At 41.1% G+C, this 22,601-nt stretch overlaps 1 protein-coding gene across 6 annotated transcripts; it reads left to right on the forward strand.

The window, feature by feature from the left end:
* Window positions 1-431: 431 nt before the first annotated feature.
* LOC105277609 (1-phosphatidylinositol 4,5-bisphosphate phosphodiesterase) lies at window positions 432-22,533 on the forward strand. 6 transcript variants are annotated; one of them, XM_011336071.3, is made up of 20 exons: window positions 432-730; window positions 9,245-9,299; window positions 11,866-12,095; window positions 12,237-12,296; window positions 12,809-12,946; window positions 14,268-14,347; window positions 14,769-14,904; window positions 15,002-15,102; window positions 15,553-15,719; window positions 16,148-16,358; window positions 16,827-17,085; window positions 17,392-17,592; window positions 17,721-17,916; window positions 18,236-18,393; window positions 18,479-18,685; window positions 19,022-19,394; window positions 19,648-19,809; window positions 19,881-20,058; window positions 20,377-20,827; window positions 21,644-21,715. In XM_011336071.3, exons 3-20 carry the CDS (start codon window positions 11,925-11,927, stop codon window positions 21,713-21,715), a joined length of 3,321 nt encoding a protein of 1,106 aa, XP_011334373.1. In that variant the 5' UTR covers window positions 432-730; window positions 9,245-9,299; window positions 11,866-11,924. The 6 variants fall into 6 exon arrangements, with proteins under 6 accessions (XP_011334373.1, XP_019886698.1, XP_026826726.1 ...); XM_020031139.2 differs by lacking the exon at window positions 432-730 and having other exon boundaries at window positions 4,701-9,299; XM_026970925.1 differs by lacking the exons at window positions 432-730; window positions 9,245-9,299 and having other exon boundaries at window positions 11,925-12,095; window positions 21,644-22,533.
* Window positions 22,534-22,601: the final 68 nt, after the last annotated feature.

Below are 22,601 nucleotides of genomic sequence, written 5' to 3' on the forward strand. Positions count from 1 at the left end.
CATAAAACAAAAATGAACTCGTTATGTAACAAGTCGGAAGGACGCTACGAGAACTTGCAGAACAAACTTTTATAACATTCGCAGCAAGTTTTTTATTTCATCAATCTTCGGAATAAACTTCACCGCTTCGCCATGCGCCGCACGCGCGTAGTTAAGCGCTGCGCTGAGACCCGCGAAAAAATGCAGCGATTTGAATATTCAAATTCCGAAACGGGAGATTCGCGAAGTCAATCGAACAACTCCGAAGACTTCCGGGCGTCGTCGGTGCCGCAGGCGCAACGCGCTTCCGCGTACATTCGCGATGCAACGAGCTTGGAAGGCGGCGGCAGGTCTCGTTTTTGCCGACCAGGCGACGGCGGAAGCTGAGCCACGGTCACGAGCGGCACATGCGCGCGAGGGGAAAAGACGGTATCGAGCCAGGCGGCTGGTTCGCCCGTCAACAGACGGTGCGGCACCGTCAGTTTCTTCCGTCGCGCCTGGAAGACCTCCGCCTGACGGAGCGGAGATTCTCGCGCGCGCGTGCACGTCCGCACGTACTTCCGGGCTGCGTTACTTCCCGTCTGCCCGCGGGGTTTCCGGTGCGCGTGGTGTCCGTCCGGTGTGCGCGCGGGGATCTCGCCGGAAGAGGATGAGCGCGCTGCTGGCCGGGACGTCGCCGCCGTTTTCGTCGCTTGACGGATAATCGCGCGCAGCAAGCAGGAGGCAGAAAGAGAGAGCAGCCGAACGAGCGGTAAGGCCGATCTCGCGTTGCGAAAGTCCACCGGGGGCTCGCAGCGGACGGTGCGCGCGTGTGCGCGCGAGCGCGACGCGGCCGCCGCGTACACTCGACGTCACCTACGTCCGCGCTCGCTTCTCCCGAGCGCGGTCACGAGCCAGACGCGTCACGCGCGCCGCATCGCTCACGACGCACGCACACGCACCGGATGCCGCACGTTGCTCGTCGGGATGCCCTCTCGACGAGGCTTCCAGTGACGATTTCGGGTTCCCTGAATTCGCGTTTACGCGCTCCAATTACGCAATCCCATTTGAATCCAGAAGCAGATCCCGCTTCTAGTCTCTCACCGTCGCTCGCGCGAGTTGCGCGAGCTCGCGGACTTCGGTGGGCTTTTCGAGCGGCTGAAGCGGGGAAGCGTCCGTTTTGAAATCGTTTGTGTTCACCCGATGCGATGAAGCGTCGGCTTTCGGCGTTGAATGCACGCGACGCCGACAACGCGAGGACCAATATTCGCCGTCGGGACGGCAGGCGCGCCGAATCGACTCTGGTCCCTCGCTTTGATGCCCTGTGTGTAACCAGTTTACGCATATAGGCTGAGCCAGCATGAATGAGCTTGGCGCCGCGACTAAATGTATCGGCGTTTCCTACTTGCGCGGTATTAAACTCGCGTGTTAATTGTTCGGGCCATCAAGATTACGAGGATCGCGGACCACGCCTGCGATCCACTTCCTCTCTCTCTTTCCTTTTTTCTCTCTCCGCTCGTTCAGAGCGGATTAACACGTGCCGCCATGCACCTAATGAGATGTCAGCGATTATTAAAACGACTTTCACGGGCGATATGAATAAAGAGAAAAGGAAAGAGAGACAGAAGGAAGGAGAGACTGCTCGATAAAAGAACGGGTCGATCGCTCGGCGACCGTTAATCGGACGTACTGTGCACGCGCGTTAACTCGCTCTCGCTTTTTCTCTTTTTTTTCTCCCTTTCTCTTTCTCTCTCATTGTATCTTTCCACCTACTCTCACTCCCGCGATAGTCATACGTACATGCGTACGCGCTGTGTGCGCGCGTGTATATACGTGCGACGCGCGTAATACGCGCGGCGTCGCGGATGGTACACGCTATCCGGCTACGCGCGCACACGCGCGAGACGCGGAGAGTACGCGGACCTTCACGAGGCGACGACGACGACGACGACTTGCTAATTAGCAGCATGCCGCGCTGATAAGTCGCCGCCAGAGATAAACCGCGCGTAAGACGCACACAAGGTAGGTGCGACGAGAGGAGAACGCTGAAGGGCAGGGAGGGAAGGAGGGGGAGGCGGGGGCAGGGGACAACGGTGGGACACGACCCTGACTGCAGACCTCCCGAGGGATTTTCGAGGTCAAGGGGACTCGGAGGCGCCACACTCCGCGACGAGGGGCGGTCGGGGAGAGAGAGGAAGGGAGACGGAGGCAGGGAGGTAGGGAAAAAGGTGTCGCGCGCTCGTTACGCTTACGCTTACGCTCGCGGGTCGGGTCAGGTCGATCGTCGGGTTCCCGACACCTGGTCCCCGACCTCGCAGAGATCCATCATGGATCCGTCGACGAGCGGCGTCGACGAGACGTGACGAAAATAATGATCCGTCTCGTATCTGATGATACCTTCTTGCTGATTCTTCCAAGTCACACTTCCAAGTCGAATCGCCGAGGACAATGTTGTTCTTCGGCGGCACAAACCTCGGACAGGCGTCGACGTTGCACGAGTGTTTTATATAATAATAAAGCAGCAAAAACCAAGGAGATGACGGAATACAGTGGCGTGCGCGCGTGGACGATGCGCTTTTTTTTAAAATGATGATCGATGCTTGTGAACGTCATCGTTATAATTGATTTGATTTGTCGTAGATATCAAGACTGAAATTGCTTGGCATCTTGGGATGCGGATGTTCCTCTTTCTATTAAATTACGTGATCCGCTTTCTTTCTGGCTTCTTACTTTCGTGAAATGGAAAAAGTAATGAGTTTTGTGAAAGTATAATATACCTGCTTCTTTTCTTGTACAATTCAACTTGTGATGATTGCAGGAGACAAACGCACGAAAAGCGTTTTTAAAGCATAATAATTGAAATGTCATGTAAAAAGATCTTTTATCTCTCTGCTAAATCTTTATCTCGCTGTCTCTCAGGAAAATTATTATTCTTTTATTATTTCCGGAATTCTGCATGTCGCAGAGAAAAACCGCGACATGTTCCTCAAAGCGTTCTTGCCGGAAAAGCACGCCAGAAATTTGAACATGAACATTTCGACGCAGTCGTCCAATTAAGCAACAGTTCCACGAAATGATATATCGCGAAATGGTTTTCATTTTCGTGAGATAAAGATAAAGTACAGTGTTGTTAATTGATAGCATGATAATGCAAAATGACCGCACGCATGACCGTGCCGCAATTTTAGAACGCATATTTTTAGCATGCACGAAATGTGCTCTGGAATATCTGCATTTTCTTCCGGCAAGAATTGCATACCACTCAGAAACGTGCTCGTAAATCTCGACGATAATGCGAATTACGAATCATCGGCTTCTCTCTCTCTCTCTCTCTCCTCTCCCTCTCCCTCTCTCCTTCTCACTCTCACTTTCTTTCTCTTTTTCTCGTGTTAACCATGTGGAACGCACGATGCAAACGTACGATGCAAACTACGTGCATTATGGCCATAAACACATTGCATAATGCATTTTTTTATCGGAAATTATCTATTGTACATTATACATTCGTCGGGAGTGTTTGTAAAATTCTTCGCTGATAATAACAGAATTACGTGTAGCACTGTGTACGGGCGAAGCATTAACAAATCGTAAAATGTCCCGATAGACTTTGTCAGTTAATTCAAAAATATGCAAAACTTAATATGTAAAGAAAAACTTTATACATAGTCTTCATTTATTCTTGACCAGACTGGCAAATACAAGATGTTACAAAATCACGACGTTTCGACCTACAGTTTTAAGGTCCTTATCAAGTGATACGTAGTCACTCTCTGAAAGAAAATGTACTTAGTCGTGATTTTGTAACATCTTGTATTTGCCAGTCTGGTCAAGAATAAATGAAGACTATATGTTGATTTACTAACTGGCGTTGGAAAGAATTTTTCTAAAAAAACTTTATAGTTTTGGATAAATGAATGCACAATTTTCCTCCAAAAAAAAGAACATTAAATCATAATTAAGTAAATTAACTTAATAAAAATAGTCAATTAAAGATTCAGATTTGATTCTCTCTCTCTCTCTCTTTCTTTTTCTCTCACACACATAAAAACAGGGGTACTCAGGTCATAAGCCTCATTTGCCTCTATTCTTGCTAAAGTGGCTATTAGGTATATTAAACGATTGAGCGGTCAATGTCGCGGCGATGTAATTCAACCTCGAAAGCTCCGGAAATTATATAATTATTGATCCGCGCCGTGTAATTGAATCACGGTCACTTCGCGATCGGGTCTCTGGCATGAGTGCTGCTCCAACTTGTCCTCGTGTTCTTTTCGCTGATTATGCAGGTCTCGGTTGTGCCTCGGTTGTGTAATAACAACTTACGGCAACGGCCGCGCAATCGTCTCGATCGAGAGAGATTTAATTCGCGACAGCAACTCCTTAATTCTTTGTCTTCAGCATCTCCAGATTTTTACCAGTTTATGCTCTTCGTGTTCGCCATCGTTCTTACCGATACTCGATGCGATGTGCCCGTTAACACGTTTCATGCTCAGACTGTGTCGCGCGATTTTCCGAATTCCCGCAATGTGAACCATCGATGATTTACAGCAGAGTACTATAAATTTTCTGGAATTGAAAACTTTCTAGACTGTTTTTTTTTAAATAGAAAATTTATCGTATAAATCTCATATATGATTTATACTACTATATCATAAAAATCTCCCAGAGGATAGAAAATTCAATATATAATTTATCGTTTCATCATAAATTGTCCAGAACAGAAAATTCAATATATATAATTTAATTTATTATCATGCCTAAATTTTCCAAAATAGACAATTTACGTACATGCATTTCCATTAACGATTTTCATCATTAAGCGCTTTGTAATCACGAAACACTTTACGCTATCAACAATGCTCCATGAAAATCGCAGATCATCGATGACCCGCGGGGCACAGAAAACGTGTTAATGAATCGCCGTGTTCTATGGGGGGCATGTCCAATACTTGGCGTGTAACACGTCGTTAAAACGCGGTCAACTCGTGGGAACGCGCGGGTTGCAGGGCGTCAAGAGCGCTACCAAGCATCGTACCAAGAGCCAAGAGAAGTGGCGAACGGCGGCATGGCGCGAATCACAGACGTGCCTACATTATATTTTCGTAGCGGCCGTTCCTGTTTACACGGCTGCGGTATACACATGATGTTCATATAGACACATAACGTTGAGAACGCGTCGGTGGCCGATTACGCGCTTTGCTACACGCGTCCGCATTAATGGCGAGCCTCGTGTGCATTGCTGATCTGCTGAACGTCTTTGAAATTTCGTCGAAATTTTACTTTCGACCTTAAGATTTTAATATTTCATGTCTAAACTCACTGTCGTGTAACTTAAATAGCAAGATGAGCCTCATTCGATGCTACTTAATCTACGTATTGTTTGGAATTAACAAATCCTGTTTGAGCTTTGGCAAGAGCTACTCTTTTGACTCGCTAAGGAGGAAATTGTCCGTTGACATATTGAGATTTATATTTTTATTATTAATTATTACATATAATCTAAATGCTACTTTGATAGAAACGCTTGAAACGATAATGTTTGAGGATTTTTATTATTTATTTCTCTCTTTATTATATATAATAATAATAAAAAATTATAGAATTTTTAAATTAAATTTGTCATAGTTTGCTTGACGTTTATAATTGTTTAAAAGTTAGATCGAGACTGGGAGCAAAATTGCGACTTTGAGTTCTCGTGGAAGATTTCGTGGTTCCACAACACACACACACACTCACATATCTTTGGAACATCATGATGTGTCCGTGTATTTGATGGGAACCGCTATTTTCGGATCCTTTTTCGCGATCGAGATTTTCACGCGCGGACTTTATCGCAGCGAAATTGCGATGTCAGCTGATCGTTTGGCAACTTCGCGACTACATTCGAATTCTTCCTTCGGTAAGACTAATGGTGACGATAAATACGTCGCTGCAGCCAGAAAACATCCGGGAGGATGCGGTTAATTCTCGGAAGTTGCGGTTAATATTGCAAATGGCCATCTGGCAAGATTTCACTTCCAGAACTACTGGCGTTTATCACTTTCGATAAAATAATTTCAACCATATAGCTTCAATATAGCTCTATCTTTTATCGGCTTTTTCTTCTGAACGCATTATAAGAGGATAATTAAGAAATGGTGGATTCAGAGAGAGAATATACATTTTTAATGTATATGATATAATATATTGACATATATCTTTATAAAATTTATTTGATACAAAGGAATAACGGTTTTATTTAGGAAAACTTAATTATTTGTACTGATTACATGTTATTACATGATACAATTTTTCATACAATATTTAAGAACATTACTAGGAAGTCTCTTTATATTGTTGCGCATTAGAGATAGCGCATTACGATATCTTTATATTAAAGATTATTACATTAATAATTTGACGATGAATTATACGATTCATTGGTACGGCATGCAATCTTCTGCGTCTTGAAGTATCTTATTTATTAATGTGTTTACTTGCTCTTATGATTTTATGATTCACTGCTGTATGTACGTATATTGCCAATATGCCTAGCACTAGCATTTATAGTTTCTTACCACGTATTTCTGTACTTAGATCATTTTTAATTTTAAACTTCACTTGAGATTCGGAAACCTTGAGAAAGAGAAGAAGCGAGAGAAAGACAAAGAGAGAGAGAGGTATTATAATTTTAGAAATTTTAAGTATATTGCAGATGTTAAGGTTCCCACAGATAATTCATCAAATATCTTGAGATTCGAGGATGAAAGTTATGGTTTGAGATCTAATAATATCTGAAAATCCAAGCCAAAGTGTTTCAATCTCGCATTCTGGAGATACATTGAAAAACGTATTAAAACAAAAGTATTTTATTATTACCGAACTTTCTAAAAATACCGAATTTTCTAAAAATACCAAACTTTTTAAAACAATTTTCTATAAATATTTTCGTTTCATATGTAATATGATTTGTGAAATACGTAGAAAGGGATGTGCCAAATTCTAATGACGATAATAACTGCCAAAGAAAATACGAAGATAATAGATATACTTATCAACCTCTATTCATAGTCATAGCAAGAAAATATGTAATTATTGTGAAAAATCTAATCAGGAAAATGGTACGTTCTAGTGCTCTCAAGTTTTCTCAAACAATTTGTTATGTTTCGTAAGCAGCCCGTGTCGGAAATATTTTCACGGTTGTACTTCGAAGCGTGTAATAATTAATCGTGAGTGCATTCTCATGTTGGCGTACGATCTACATATACGAAACGTGGCGCCGAGCAGCTTCCATTTCCCAGTGTACCAATTAAGATAAGTTGCGATAATGTTTGGGATATCCGTTGTGATACACATATTGATACGATAGCGGTATCTATGATAAAAATGTGCGGCACATTGAAGTGCTATCGCAAGATATAACAGCATAGTAAAATACGTGGTTAATTATATTAAATACTGAGGTAATAGTAAAGGCGATACACATTTACCTTTATTTATGATATACGCTTTATACGTATGTATATGTTTTAATATCTAAATGATTATTTTTTTATACTAATAAGAATTCTAAAAATTGAAGAAGAATCGCGCACTTCGGGAATTCAGTTTTAATTTATTCGAAAGGTACTGAGTAAATTACGGTGAAGTGAAGCAATTAGAAGATATGTTAAATGTGTTGGCCTTCGTGTGCGCGAGAAAATGTCGCGTCACCTATTAATAAAAATCTTCGAAGTGATGCGTCACACGTTGTTGTTTTCTACCCTTTGCAATTACCTTAATGTATTTTTAATCAAGACGGTGCGAGAGCAGTTTAATTATCAGCCAAGTGTTTTTATCGATAATCATCGTGATTGACTGAACCAGTCCAGCAAGAATATTTAAAGAATTATTAATCGATTACATGTTGACGAAACTAAAGTGTAATGTATTATTATACATGATTACGTCTTTTTCTTGCGAAATTTTAAGTCGCATGTTACTATTTTATTAATAATATTCGCTCTGAAATAGATATTATGATTCTTATCTGACTAATACATATAATTTACTCAGAAAGCTTTCCGGAAGATTTCCAGTTATATTATTTTTTGTTGATGCTGTTGACATTACATTTTTACTGCATTTGACGTACAACAGTTTTAAGAAAACAACGAGAAATGCATCTCGTGATGATTAATTACAAAGAAACATCATTAGGCGAACAATTAACTTAACAATAAAAAATTCATTATCTGGTTTTTACGCTTCGCTTGAACGTTACGTAATCCACTCTGCCACGCAAGTCTATCGTAATTACACAGAGATATCAATTGAGTTCCCCCCGTTTAATCGAGGAGCGAAACTTATTTCAGAAAAGCACGTGTCTGCCAGTAGATATAATTAACACGTTGCTTAGCGAGATGGGATGGCGCAAAGAGGAGACAGGGAGGACACGGGGGAATAACTATGTGGAAAATGAGTGCCGACTGGCATTCTAAATTGGTAACACAATTGGATATCTCTTACTAAACTGGATATCGCTCCGAGGAATACTCGAGGGAACGGATCCCACTTCCAATGGATCTATTTTCATTGGCTCTCGAGTTTATAAATAATTTACAATGCAAATTGGGTCATCGAGAGCATACACCGGGAGCATCTCATTGTGATAAACAATTAGAATATGCGCACCTCCGCGATGGTCTTCCACTGCAATTATCGCGGCATGTACGCAAATTTAGTTATCAAATAAATTTCATTATCCACGTGGAGAGGAAACATTTATAATTTTAATTTGTCAATCAGATTTGTCTGAAAGCTATTTTTGCGTTTAGCAAGGTATGGAGGTACGGTTGTCGATTTCGCGTCAAGCATTGTTAACATGCATTGTTGGTGCATCCGGTTCGACTTATGGATTTTTACTTAAATGCTGTATTCTTAGCGACGCGCATACGTCAGTGATCGTATACTTAGATACGTACATTGTTATTTTAGCAGCGATCATAATTCCATTTCTCGGGTGTCGTCAACTTTCAAGAGAAGACGTTTCCCTTGTTCGTTCCACGTATTTTTAATGAAATAAAGATAGCTCCGGATTTGCTCGGCGTATTGAAGATCTTTTTTATTAAAACACTGAAAGCGACAGGAGGCGACGGGTTGTTTCTCTTCTTAACAAGATTTTCATAATGAAATTGTGCCTACAGCGTGTCTATACTTACTCTTCAAACGAATTTCTTTCACGAATGTTTTGAGTCACTGCGAATGCAGGAAAATCTTTAATTATAATGCTGAAACGCATTAAAATTTATTTGGTCCTTTTCTGTCGTAGGTGCAGCCGCGAGATAAAATGAGCAAGCCAACCCGGAAGAGACGCTCTTAACATTGTAAGTATTTCTGCAACTACACTATCACATTAACATCTCTATTTGTTAAGAAATTGTGAGAGCGATTATGTCCATCTTCCTACACTAAAACGTTGTAAATGGCCGACGTACGTGTTCGTCTTAACGCTAAGACATTAAACATTCGTTTGAATTTCATCGCAATACATTTACATAAAAAAGCTAAACGGAGAAATTCATTTCTAAACGGACAAATGCATATTTTTATTAAAAAACGCCTAGAAACTTGTAACTTCGGTACACAATGTGGTAATCGCAAGTTGCAAAAACATGGGGGTGAACAGTATTTTATGAAAAATCCTTAAGAATGAGACTTGAAAAATGAAAAACTCTTGCGATTAACAACGTATTAATCCCGATAATTAATATACTATAATATATAAATATTCTAATAATTTGTATATATGTACAGACATACAGAACTCTTTGGTTGTAGCTGTCTTCAACATTGACATTTACACGTGCTTCGTATATTTTGCACGGCGGATCCGCCGTGAAGGCTAATCGGTGCAACGATGCTAAAATGTTCTTTGTACCGTGATGAACAATCGATTATCCAAAATCCAAAAGTCGACGTGAAACGGTCTCCGATGTACGGAGTACTCGGCTCTTATAAACCAGCACGTTTCCTCGTGAATGATGCATGTAAGCTCAAACGTTTTGCAATGGAAAAAGTTATATTTTCATATTTCACGTAGCATTTTTCGGATTCGTTACATTTATGCAGTGTCGATCGCATTCCGAATTTACATGTTGTAAACGGTGTTAGTGGCCGGCAACGCTCGTCAACATTCACAAAAGGTACTTATTTATAACATCAGAAAGCGCTCCGTGTAACGTCGCGTCGTGGATAAAAAAAGATCACTGTCCGTTTTTATTCGGATTACGTTTCAGCGTGTACGCAAAGTGTGTGCGATGACGTCCTTTTTTACTCTTTCTTTCCCAACGGCTTTTTTCAATTTTCTACGCGAGTGCAGCGGCTCCGTTCTCGCTTTGCAGATTCTATTCTTCTCACTTCCGTAGCCGAGATTAGCCCCGATGGCGACTTAAAAATAGAGATAATAGAGATAATAGATATTTAAAAGAGAAAAAAAAAGATAGAGAAGTTCAAAGACTTCCTTCGGAGTTTTTACGTGACGTCGAAAAAAAACGCTCATCATGAAGCGTCAATAATGAGAAGATCGTGTGCATAATGAAGAAGGGAAATGAAGCAAAGTATGTGAGACGACAGCTGAAGTATCGATGTGAATTTCAACGAATCGTTGGACGTTATCCAACGCGATTGTGCGGACTTTTACTTTCATTCTGTGGCGAGAGAGAAAGAGAAAAGAAAGATTCGTGCTCAAGAGATGAAAATTCAGCTTAATCACATAGAAAAGAGCAATTATCTCGACAGTGCCCGTCGCGAAGACATGTTCGCGATACGTTTATTGCGCGCGGGAAATTATAAGCAAAAAGAAAAACGAAGAAAAGAACAGTCGACAGTGACTCGATAAGTATGAATAATGATAGCAGCAAGCTTGTATCGCACGTTTTCAAATAAGGAAATAACACGCTGTTCTCTACGTGCCCGTTGAATTTTAAAGCGGAGGCCGCGAACGTTGTAGACATATAATAATAATTTGCTGCATAAAATTCGGGAATGATAATTAATATTAATAAAGCATGAGAGCAGCACTCCCGCGTCGTAATAATTAAACGTGAAACGCGCCAATTAAATGAACATCGAAATTTTCGCGATATACGTGCCATACTTTTTACGCAAATTTCGAGTGCGATTTGAAAATTAAATTTCGCTCGCGCACACGATGGGCCGATGGGTTAAAGGTCAAGGAACGTCGCCGCCTCATTTTCCAGAGAGGTTAATGCCCGATTAAGGCTCAGAAGACTCGATTGAGGTGTTACGTATATATATGCGCGTTGCTTTTATCGAGGTCACCCGAGCAGTCGGCTAATAACTAACCGACTAACTGCACCGTCGAGCGACTTCTAGACAGGCAAATTGCGTGTCAGTGCGAAGTTCGAGCGTTGCGTGAACTTGTCGTTCGTTTTACCAGTCGTTCTTGTGCCGTTTAATTGCAATCTCCAGCATGCTGATTAGCGCGTTAGTTAGCGGCTTTGTAGCGCGCTGACGCGGAGCTGAAGCTCGCGCTTGAATTCTTCATTCGGATTTTCCTCGGCTCCGATGGATCAGTGTTGACGAACGCGCGATTTTTGCCTCGATTATAGAATCGACTGCGGCAGTGTGCGGAATAAACATCGCTCGAACTTGGAAATTATGACACGCACCGCGGCGTGCTGTGAAAAGTACGCGATCCTAGTTCGCGTCGGACAATCCGCGGACGAGGGACGCGGAGCATGAATAACTCGGTTTCTTTCCAAGGCTCTTTCCGGTCGGGTTTTTTTCGGAAGTACCACGCACAATTTTTTTTCTCGATTCGAGATTTTTGATCGCACGCGATCCGCCAAGATATCCGCAGAGGTCCTCTCTTCTGCCTCCTCCTCCTCCTCCTGCTGGGTGATGCTTTTAACCGATCCCTGTTGACAGAACCGGGAAAACGCCGTATCTGGGCTGACCCTACCGGAAGTCGGTGGAACGCCGCGGAGATGACGAAGAAGTTCGAGTTCAACTGGCAGATCGAGGTGCCGGAAGCGCTCCGTACCGGATGCGTCTTTGATCGCTGGACGGAGGAGAAGGACAACACGGAAATCGAGTTCGACTGTACGTTCAAGGTCGACGAGTATGGTTTCTTCATCTATTGGCAGAGCGAGGGAAAGGTGAGCTCTCTCGTCCTCGTCGTTTCCATCCTTTTGTCCTTCCGGAAACAAAAGGACTAAGTGTATGCTTGAAGATCCTTTGGGACTCATGATTCTTGGAAGGTCGTATCTTATTTCATTCTCTGTCTCGCTTCTCTGCAGGATGGCGATGTCATAGAGCTGTGTCAAGTGAGCGACATTAGGGCTGGAGGAGTTCCCAAGGTAAAAGAGATTGTTTCAGTGCTTCCGGTTAGTGATAGCGTTTAGATTCGTTAAATTGATTATAACCACTTCGCTAAATGTGAATCTGATATTTTATTTTATACGTTTCCAATGCTCGCGTTTTAATTGCGAAACGTGCGCGCGCTGATAAAGTTTATCGATTTTAACGTCTTTTGCAACCATGTTGAACGTGATTATTAAAAAGTATTTACGTTGAACATAAATATATTTACTGTTTTTATTTATTATCACACTTATTGCTATTTTTCACTGGAATTAGAAAATTAGTTAACTCACTTAAGCTTGAATTATCCTATTACAAACCTCATTACGATATAAATTTACATATTCGTGGGCGAACACGCTCTTCTTAACTAAGCAAACCAATTCCTTTCGATTTGATTGGTCGAGAGATCAAACTAATTTGCGTAAACTTGAGAAAGCGTTAGAGAAACACGAAGAAAAGAAGAAAAACACACGTTAACGAGCTAATAGATCAACGTTTCCAACAGGATCCAAAACTGTACGACAAGCTGCTCAGTAAGCATGGTGAACAGTTGGATGATAAAAGTCTGACCATCTGTTCTGGCGTCGATTACACGAACATCAATTATCAGCACGTCGTGTGTCCGGATCCTGCCACAGCCAAGGTAACACGCATCACCGACAATCGTGATAACAGGGGAAACGCACTGTATCCGCATGCCGGTAGAATCGGTCAAATAAGGAATAATACGGTGGTGTGGATCGTCCTAACGGCGTTAACGGCGTTATCATTACCATTGAAATTACCATTTCTCACATAGCGACTTTTATCGCGTGGCTGTAGACGCTGAACACAACTAAACGGACGAGTTTTATGCGGCTTTTTTTCCTCGTTCCGTATTTCGTTCCACGAATAGCAATGGCGAATAAATAAGCAAGTCCTGTTCCGTTAGAATTCCGCTGGATTCGATCTACTGCGATTTGTCGGCAATAATTCTCTTTCTCTCTCTCTGCGACATGCAACGTAATAAAATAATACACGCTGACATAACCGGCGGAAATAAAAAGGCGTAAGGGAGGCTCGCGATCGTGGCCGCGTTTTAATCGCTTGATCGTGAAATTTTTCGGTTACTATTGGCGATTCGGTCGCGAAGTCCAACGTATCGCGCTTTTATTATTACGTGCTCGCATATTGCCGGAAGATTTTATCGTACGGCTGGTAACACGGAAATAGCGTGAACGCGCCACACGCGGTTTCACATCGAGCACAATTCTTTACCGTGACCCTTTCGTTGTACACACGCCTGTTACATTAAACTATTATTATGCAAAACTCGGCAGTTCGCTATCATTGGAGCCGTAATACGTAAATACCGTGCTTAAATACCGTGCGTTTAAGATGTTATTAGCAGCAGTTAGCTCTTTACTCGTACTAATTTTACGTGCCATTGGTCTTTTTGAACGCGAAATTGCTATGTAAATTACTGCGTTGACTATAAATACGTTAAAAGTGCTAAATTATGGCACTATTTAATGTATCAGGGAGAATTTTCATGAATAGAGAGAGAGAGAGAGAGAGAGAGAGAGAGAGAGAGGTAGGACTAATAAATACAGTTATGTTTAATATTATTAATATGATGATATCGTAACAGCTACTTGTTAAAATAATTATTCTTGCTTGACACGATATAATAGAGTTATTAATATATTTTTATAATTTTTTTTAAATATACGAGGCATGATATATTTTAGAGATAGTTTTGAGATGTAAGAGAAAAGTTTTTATTAAAAAAATTATATATAAACTTTTCTTTATTCGTGACGTTGACGTTGCGATAATTGATAAAATTTTATTTAATTTTACAAGTTTAGTTGGATTGATATTTCATGAAACGTCCACTGTATCTCTCTTCTTGTTTCATAAGAAGAACAATACATATATAACATTTCTACAATATGTTATGTCACTTTTGTATGTCGTCATAGGTATGGTTGGACGGCGTTCGATCGATTACGCACAATGTCAAAGCGAATAACGTTTGCCCGCTTACATGTCTGAAGAAACAGTGAGTTTACCAACGCATTTATATATACTTGCACTAACTGTCCGCAAACAGCAGCATTGTTTGCCTCCGTGAAATAATTAACCGTCCCAGCGAGCGACACATATGCCACAATTTTCTAAGTTGTTTTCTAAGATTCGACATCAAAAAAATATCTGACGCGTAATAAACTGATAAAGAAATCTCATTTAAGTTTTCCGCGCATTTTTCAGATTATCTTTCAGTTCTAATAATTTTTATTTTCTTCTGTGTATTGTATGGCTTCATCAATTTAAGAAGCTTTGCAGAATATTTATCAAGAATAAAGTCTACAGAAATAGACGTCACGTCAGTCGGATTTATTTTGCACATTTATTTGAACAAGAACACTTGCACAAAAGATCGTAGAATCGCGAATAAAGGAGCAGTCTTTACGTTATTCTAGCTGGATGCGGCTGAGGATGCTGGTGGATCCCAACGGGAAGGTTCCCGTGAAAGTGGTTGCGAGAACTTTCGCGTCCGGCAAAACGGAAAAGCTCGTTTATCAGTGTCTGTCCGAGTTAGGCCTACCTAGTGGAAAGGTATCTTGAAAATCTCATCAGAGTTGATAATCTCATTACGCCGATTGCATCTATGTTTTTCTGCAAAAGATTCTATGAGCGTTATTTCTATGTTTAGAACGATGTGATAGAGCCCGACGATTTCACCTTTGACGCATTCTATGCGCTGTACCACAAAATCTGCCCGAGGAACGACATAGAGGAATTGTTTCAATCTATGTGGGTATTTGTTTTAAATATGTAAAACGTTTTAAAAGAAAATATTTGCATGTTTTTTTAATACATATTTAGATATTCTTCTCTATGCTCGAGAAATAATATTTTTTAAATAATTAGTAATTATTATGTTATCATTAATATTTTATAATTGTCGCCTTTAATATTTAATAATCGAGATTACAATAGAAAATTTTTAATATTAAATATTATATCATATCATTAAATATATTCTCGGAAGTAAAAGGAGTAAGCAAATATACACAGAAACTTTTCACATTTTATATTTATTATAAAATGTCTAACAAAATTAACAATTCGTTGAACATTTTGCTCGTCTTTCTTCTTCGCAACGCTTCGCAGCTATTTATTCTGCGTATTGCGTTAGTTACACAGACGGCAGGAAGTAAGCGCGCGAGTTAAACGCGCGATTATTTGTCTTGAAAATTCCAGAACGCAGGGCAAGGCCGACACGATTAACCTGGAACAACTGATCACCTTCCTCAATGAGAAGCAAAGGGACCCGACTCTGAACGAGATCCTCTACCCGCTCTACGACGAGAAACGGGCACTAGAGATTATCAATGATTATGAGCAGAACGAGGTTGCGCGCAATGAGAGTAAGAGCTAGATAAATAAATACCGTTCGAATGCGTGTTCCGCGAAACGTTTCTTGGAGGTCTGATCTTTCTTGAGGCCAAGAAGTCTACTACCTTCATGCGGGACCATCGATTCTCTTTAGATATTTCACTCGCCTTTGCATGCAAACGTGTCAAGATGTCAAAAGAGCCAACGTTGACAGAACGAGAGCTCCGCCTTCGACTGATGCAGTCAATCAAATTTTATCTTAGCTCTCGGTTTACTTTATTCTACTTTATTTTATTAGGTCGTAAGATAATAAGAAAGTTTGTCTTTGGAGTATCAAAGACAAAAAAGAATTTGAGATGGGCTGCGGTGGTCCATGGCGGTTCCCCAACGTTCTCCGTATGGTGGTAGCGCGAACGTGTGGAAAGGCAGGTTTCTTCAGAAAGTGATCGCTCGCTTCCAGAAACGATGACGAAGGACGGCTTCATACGGTACCTGATGTCGGATGAGAACGCCCCGGTCTTCCTCGACAGGCTGGACGTTTATATGGATATGGACCAATCGCTGGCACACTACTACATCAACTCGAGTCACAACACGTACTTGAGCGGACGGCAGTTCGGCGGGAGGAGCAGCGTCGAGATGTATCGACAAGTTCTGCTAGCCGGCTGCAGGTGTGTGTGTGTGTGTGAATACGCTGTTAGTTATGTAAAATGTCTGTGGAAATGATGATTACCTCCGGTTTTTACGACGTATATACGCGAATACATATATACTACTGCCGATTCCGAATAGCTGTTGCATATTTATTACGCTATATCATGCTGAATATGCTGTTTAGAGAGGTGATTCTGTTCGGATAGTAACGTCGCGTTTTGAGAAATCGATGTTCGGCGTTTTATTAATTTTATTATATATTTGCATTAATTTCTTTTTATATTAATTTCATTTTGCATTGATTTTGTTGTATTATTAGTCCTCTCCCCGCGATGTCTCGATTGATTTTAACTGGCGAGTTGACCTGATAATTATTACATAACAATGAACAATGTACAGGAAATTATTTCATGACAATGTGATGAATAGGCAGTGATTGCCAGGAATTTAATTTGTTTTCGTTCTGAGTCCAAAATAATTTAAAGGTGCGTAGAACTGGATTGCTGGGACGGCAAGGGGGAGGACGAGGAGCCAATAATCACTCACGGCAAAGCCATGTGCACTGATATCCTATTCAAGGACGTCATATATGCTGTTAGAGACACGGCCTTCGTAACATCGGAATATCCAGTGATTCTCAGCTTCGAAAATCATTGCAGCAAAAAGCAGCAATATAAGCTGGCGAAGTACTGTGATGAAATATTGGGTGACTTGTTGCTGAAGGAGCCACTAAAAGACTATGCCGTAAGTTCCTGCGCAAAATACGTTGATTAGTGTCGCAGTTATGGAATATCCCGTAACACGAGTCTTTGATAAACGAATCATTGAACATATCTAACATTGTCTTTAAAAAATGTTTCTTATCATAATACATTGCAATATATAAACGTGGAAGTATGAATAAAAGATAAAGTACCAAGATAAAGGAAAGAAAACTGAAGAACAAAAAAGGACCTCTAATGTCGACTTGTCCGTGGGGTATATCGATCGTGTACAATCTCTTGTAATTCTTTCGGACATGTGACCTCATGGATACCACTATTAAAACAGCTGGAGTCGGGAGTACCGCTGCCGCCACCCAGCATGCTGAAACGCAAGATTCTCATTAAGAACAAGCGGCTGCAGCTCGAAGTCGAGAAGCAGGAGCTCGAGCTTTTCAAGCAAGGCCAATTTGTGATCGAGGACGAGGTCAAGGAAGACGCCAGCGCGCCGCCCACCGTCGCCGCCGTCGTGGAACAACAACCGGTAAAGGTAACCCTTATTGTCCCTCAGGCCACGAATGATAACCCTATCCATCCTCTCCACTTTGACCGAATTAAAAAATTAGAATAGCTTCGTAAAAAAAAGAAGAAGAGATGATGATGTCGTCTGGTCTTCAGGAAGAGATTTCCGAGGTGGTGACGTCGGTCCTTCAGCAGCAGCAATCCGGAAGTGGTTCCGTGGGACTCGGTGAGAGCATAGAGCTCGTGGCGGCTCAGCCTTACACCGGAAGTACCACCAATGTACACCCCTGGCTGTCCTCCATGGTCAACTACGCACAACCCATAAAGTTTCTTGGCTTCGACATCGCCGAGCGTAAGACGGAATAATAATTATACTTAGAATATACATTATCTTTCTAAAGATTTAAAAAAATTTTTTCATTTATATATAATTACAATTTTCAATTTATATAAACGAAATGTAATTTTTAATTTATATTATCTATAATATTTTTCTCTAAATATATACTTTCAATGTAAAAAGATTTTAGTGAGAAGATCTTTCTTAATACGTTAAAATTTAAATTATGATATTTTGTAGTTAACATTTATTTTTCTTCAGATATAGAATATAATTTATATTTTAGAATTTAGGCGATGATGATGATTGGAAAAGTAAACTATTATTTCAGAAAAGAATATCCATCACAACATGTCTTCCTTCGCGGAAACGGCTGGTCTGAACTATCTGAAAACGTCGGCCATCGAGTTCGTAAATTACAATAAGCGGCAGATGAGCCGAATTTATCCGAAGGGTACACGCGCCGACTCCTCCAATTATATGCCGCAGGTAAAGCGAGAAGCACGTAGTGCAATTTACTGCGCTACAAAGAACACGAAGAAAAGTCCCTCAATGATCGATCGTCGTGAAACAGGTCTTCTGGAACGCTGGCTGCCAAATGGTGTCGCTGAACTTCCAGACTGCGGATCTGCCCATGCAACTGAATCAAGGCAAGTTCGAGTACAACGGCTCTTCGGGCTATTTGCTGAAGCCGGATTTCATGAGACGCGCCGATAGAAGCTTCGATCCTTTCGCCGAGAGCCCCGTGGATGGAGTGATCGCCACACAATGCAGCGTTCAGGTACGGTTTTCCAATTACCAGAGAAAAGAAAATGAAGAAAAAAAACAAGAAAGAAATGAAAAAAGAAGATATCAAGGAACGAATGCGCGTGCATTGCACTTATTCTACCTCAACGTACTGAACGCTAATACATCAACTTGTTACTTGATTTTATTAAATAATTAAATATAATTTAATAAATAATACTTTAATGTTAAATCATGTAATACTTAACAAGTCGAATAATGAAACGAGAGAGAAAATTTAGAATAGAAATTTGGAAGTAAAGAAGCACTCTTGTTGTTCGTTTAGTGCGAACATAATTCTTAACATGCTGTTTTAATGATATCTTAACAGGTAATCGCGGGCCAGTTTTTATCCGACAAGAAAGTTGGGACCTACGTGGAGGTTGAGATGTACGGCCTACCAACCGACACGATACGTAAGGAGTTTCGCACTCGAGTGGTTCCTGCGAACGGTCTGAATCCCGTTTACAATGAGGAGCCCTTCCTGTTCAGAAAAGTCGTCTTACCGGACCTCGCCGCCTTGAGATTCGCCGTGTATGACGAGTCGAATGGCAAGCTGCTCGGACAAAGAATCGTTCCTCTGGACGGTTTGCAAGCCGGTTACCGGCATATTGCGCTGAGAACCGAGGCCAACTTTCCTATGTCGCTACCGATGCTGTTTTGTAACATTGAGATTAAAATTTATGTGCCGGACGGCTTTCAAGGTACGACGATTAACGTCCGCCGCGCCTTTTGGCCGCATAATTAGCTAGACATTAGCACTCATTAGCGGTTTTTGCGTAATCACGAATTCTTTCCAATGGGTCATATGCAGATTGCGTCAAAAATAAACAATTCGAGTGTATTCGAGTGATCGATCTAGTAAACGCGTATATTTTATTTCGAATTTTCTAAGCAGATTTTAAAGGCTGTAATAATTAAATGCGCCCGTAATGTTCTATTTGTAATTTTCTTCAGAATTCATGGACGCCTTAACGGCGCCACGAGCGTTCAGGAAAACGGAGAGCATGTCGCATAACAAAATGCGCGGCCTGGGAATCGAAGAGAGTGACAGCAGGAACAATATGGACAACAAAAATAATGTATCGTCTCTTCATCACGAAGCGTCTAAACCGAGAGGTAAGTTGCAAACTATAGAAAAATGGCCAGTTGAGCGTTGGATCCACATTTACGTCATCTTGTTGCTGCAGAAGAAATCAAATTCGATCCCGTCACGCTGGAAACTTTGAGGCAGGAAAAGGGTTACCAAAAAGTATTACGAAAACAGCAGAAAGAACTGGAGTCGTTGAAAAAGAGGCATCACAAGGAGAAGCTGACTGTCCAGAAGCAACACTGCGTTGCTATAGAGAAGATTTTTAAAGGAAAAAAGTAATTCTTAGTTTCTCTAATAACTTAGTGGCTTAACAAATCAGTAAATTAAATGTTTATTCTTAAATGAGCAAACGAAAGTCTCGTCTTGACCTAAATGAGAAAATCAAAATACAATTCTTTTGCGAAGAAGTTTGACAGTCTGCGTATGTAAAATAATGAGAATTTATAAATCTTAAAATTAAATTAACAAATTGATCAAATCAAAATCATTAATGCTTGCAATTAATATATTATATACACGACAGATAATGATCAGATGATTGAAAATGAGTATATAACAGAATGATCAGATTAAAACTACAATATCTATCACAGCAAAGCGGAACTTTCGAGGGATCCCATCGTCCGCAGGGCCGTTTCTGAACAAACGGCCCAATGGTCGCGTCTCGCCGACAGGCAGCGCCGGGAGGAACGTGACCTGGTTCGCGGCCACCTGGAGGAACGACGGGCGCAGTTGTGCAAATTGTGCGTGGCCGCGCAGCTGGCGCAGCAGAAACAGCTGACCGCGCGACAAGACCGCGAGATGAAGGAGATGACCGCGCGACAGGCGAGGCTGTCAGTGGAGAGCGCGAGGGAGGTGATGAACGATAAGACCCTGAAGACGCGCGGGATCAAGGAGGGCAGGCTGAGGGAGAAGCAGCAGAACAACACGAAGAAGTTCATGGAGGAACGGAAGATCGCGCAGATGATTCAGAACCGGGAGAAGGAGAAGCTGAAGGTGATCCACGAGAAGCAACTGGAGGAGCTGCAGAAGGACATGAACGCGGTAAGGCAACAGATTCTCGCTAGGCTGGGGATTTTCCCGATAATTTAGTGTAGCTTTCGCGGAAGTCTGTGGTATACGAGTCAGTTGTGTATTCACATTTAATAACGTGGCTTTAATATTAGGATTACGAGTGAGATATAATGATGTCTGTTTTAACATTCCATTGACTTGACTGGTGAATTATGAAAAGTAGAGAGGCGCTTTTATTTTAGATTATATATATATATATATATATATATATATATATATATATGTTATGATATATATACCATCAGAGTTTTGTGACAAAGAGCCGAATGTTCAATTTAATTTATTGTACACTGACACATCTTTAGTTTAACTTTATAATTTAGTTTAACTTTATTTATTAAACATATATATAAACTTTAATCTTATTTATTATGTTTTCCTCTTATATTTTATTATGTGACAAATACGTATAATTATGCTTTATTCAATTTTTTAATAAACACTTCTCCCCAAGGTATTTTTTATTTTATTTTTCCTTTTGTTTCACGCATTCATTTGTCTCCCTGTACATTTGTCGTTATCCTACAATTCTAAAAAATACACATTGTTCGTTATGTACCCAGTTCTCTTATTGTGATACAACTTTATATGCAAATTGTTGCATAAAATAATTGTAGTTTCTTAATTTTCATATCTCCTTAAAATCACAAAGAGAATAATTAATTTAATTACCATAAGAATACAAGATTCTTGCGAAATTCCTCGATTCACAAAAACTTGTTATACACAAATAAGCAATTAATAACTTCTTAAGATAACTACTTGTTACGTAAACGGCTTTTTCAGATTATGGATATGTACAAGAACGAGGACATGGACTACGAACTGGCCAAGATGCTGGCCGAGTTCTATGTGTGATGAGGGCCAGCTGAGTTTCTCCACGATTCTCCTCCGTAGCGCATCCACGCTGTCGAGGGATGGGAGGGGAGACTGTTCTCAGACAATTTACTACTATCGTTAATTATACTTGAAATTGGGATCAAACTTTGTTAGCTATCGTCCTCGCGCTCCCGCGCGCGCCGGCGAGACGGGGTCGAGCGGGCAACAACCAGCACTAACGTTTCTAACTCATTCAGCCGAGTATTTTTTTATAAACGGATATTTCGTCGTCTCTGTAGTCTCCAAGTACCTAGACTTACGACAAGATGGTCAATAAGTGAAACAAAAAAAACAGAAAAGATATAAGCTGACGTGATCTAGTCAAGTATTAGGTATATACATATTATTATATACATATATGCAAAATACATCTTGATCAAGGATGAGATGAAACGGCGACCGGTCCAGCCGCCGCGCGACTCGTCCGAGCGAATATTTTTCGATTGTTAACTTGCTATTGCCGAAGTCTAATCGTAGTGTGGGGGAGAACGTGTATGCGTATGTGCGCGCGTATGTGAGATTGTTGCCTGTACTCGCGAGCCGATATATGCCTAATGCCGATGAGGGACTCTTGCTATTACTGTGACGACTCTTAGACCACGTACATTACATTTTGATGATTGAGAGGCGCTCTCACGGCCGGACTCCTTAGCCGATAGTTCTCGTGACTGCTGATTCTTGTGAACTTAGAGTATTAGAGCGTTAGAATCTCGAGATCGTATCAGCCGTGATCAGCCCTTACACGGGGGCGATCCACGCGGGATTGTAAATAAACTTGAAACGAGAGCCTAGCACAATGATTACCATGTTGTTGTTTTTCATTATAATTATAATTACAATGTTATTTACATAAATTATTATATCA

This window comes from Ooceraea biroi, chromosome 7 (assembly GCF_003672135.1).
Source record: "Ooceraea biroi isolate clonal line C1 chromosome 7, Obir_v5.4, whole genome shotgun sequence".
Lineage (NCBI taxonomy): Eukaryota > Metazoa > Arthropoda > Insecta > Hymenoptera > Formicidae > Ooceraea > Ooceraea biroi.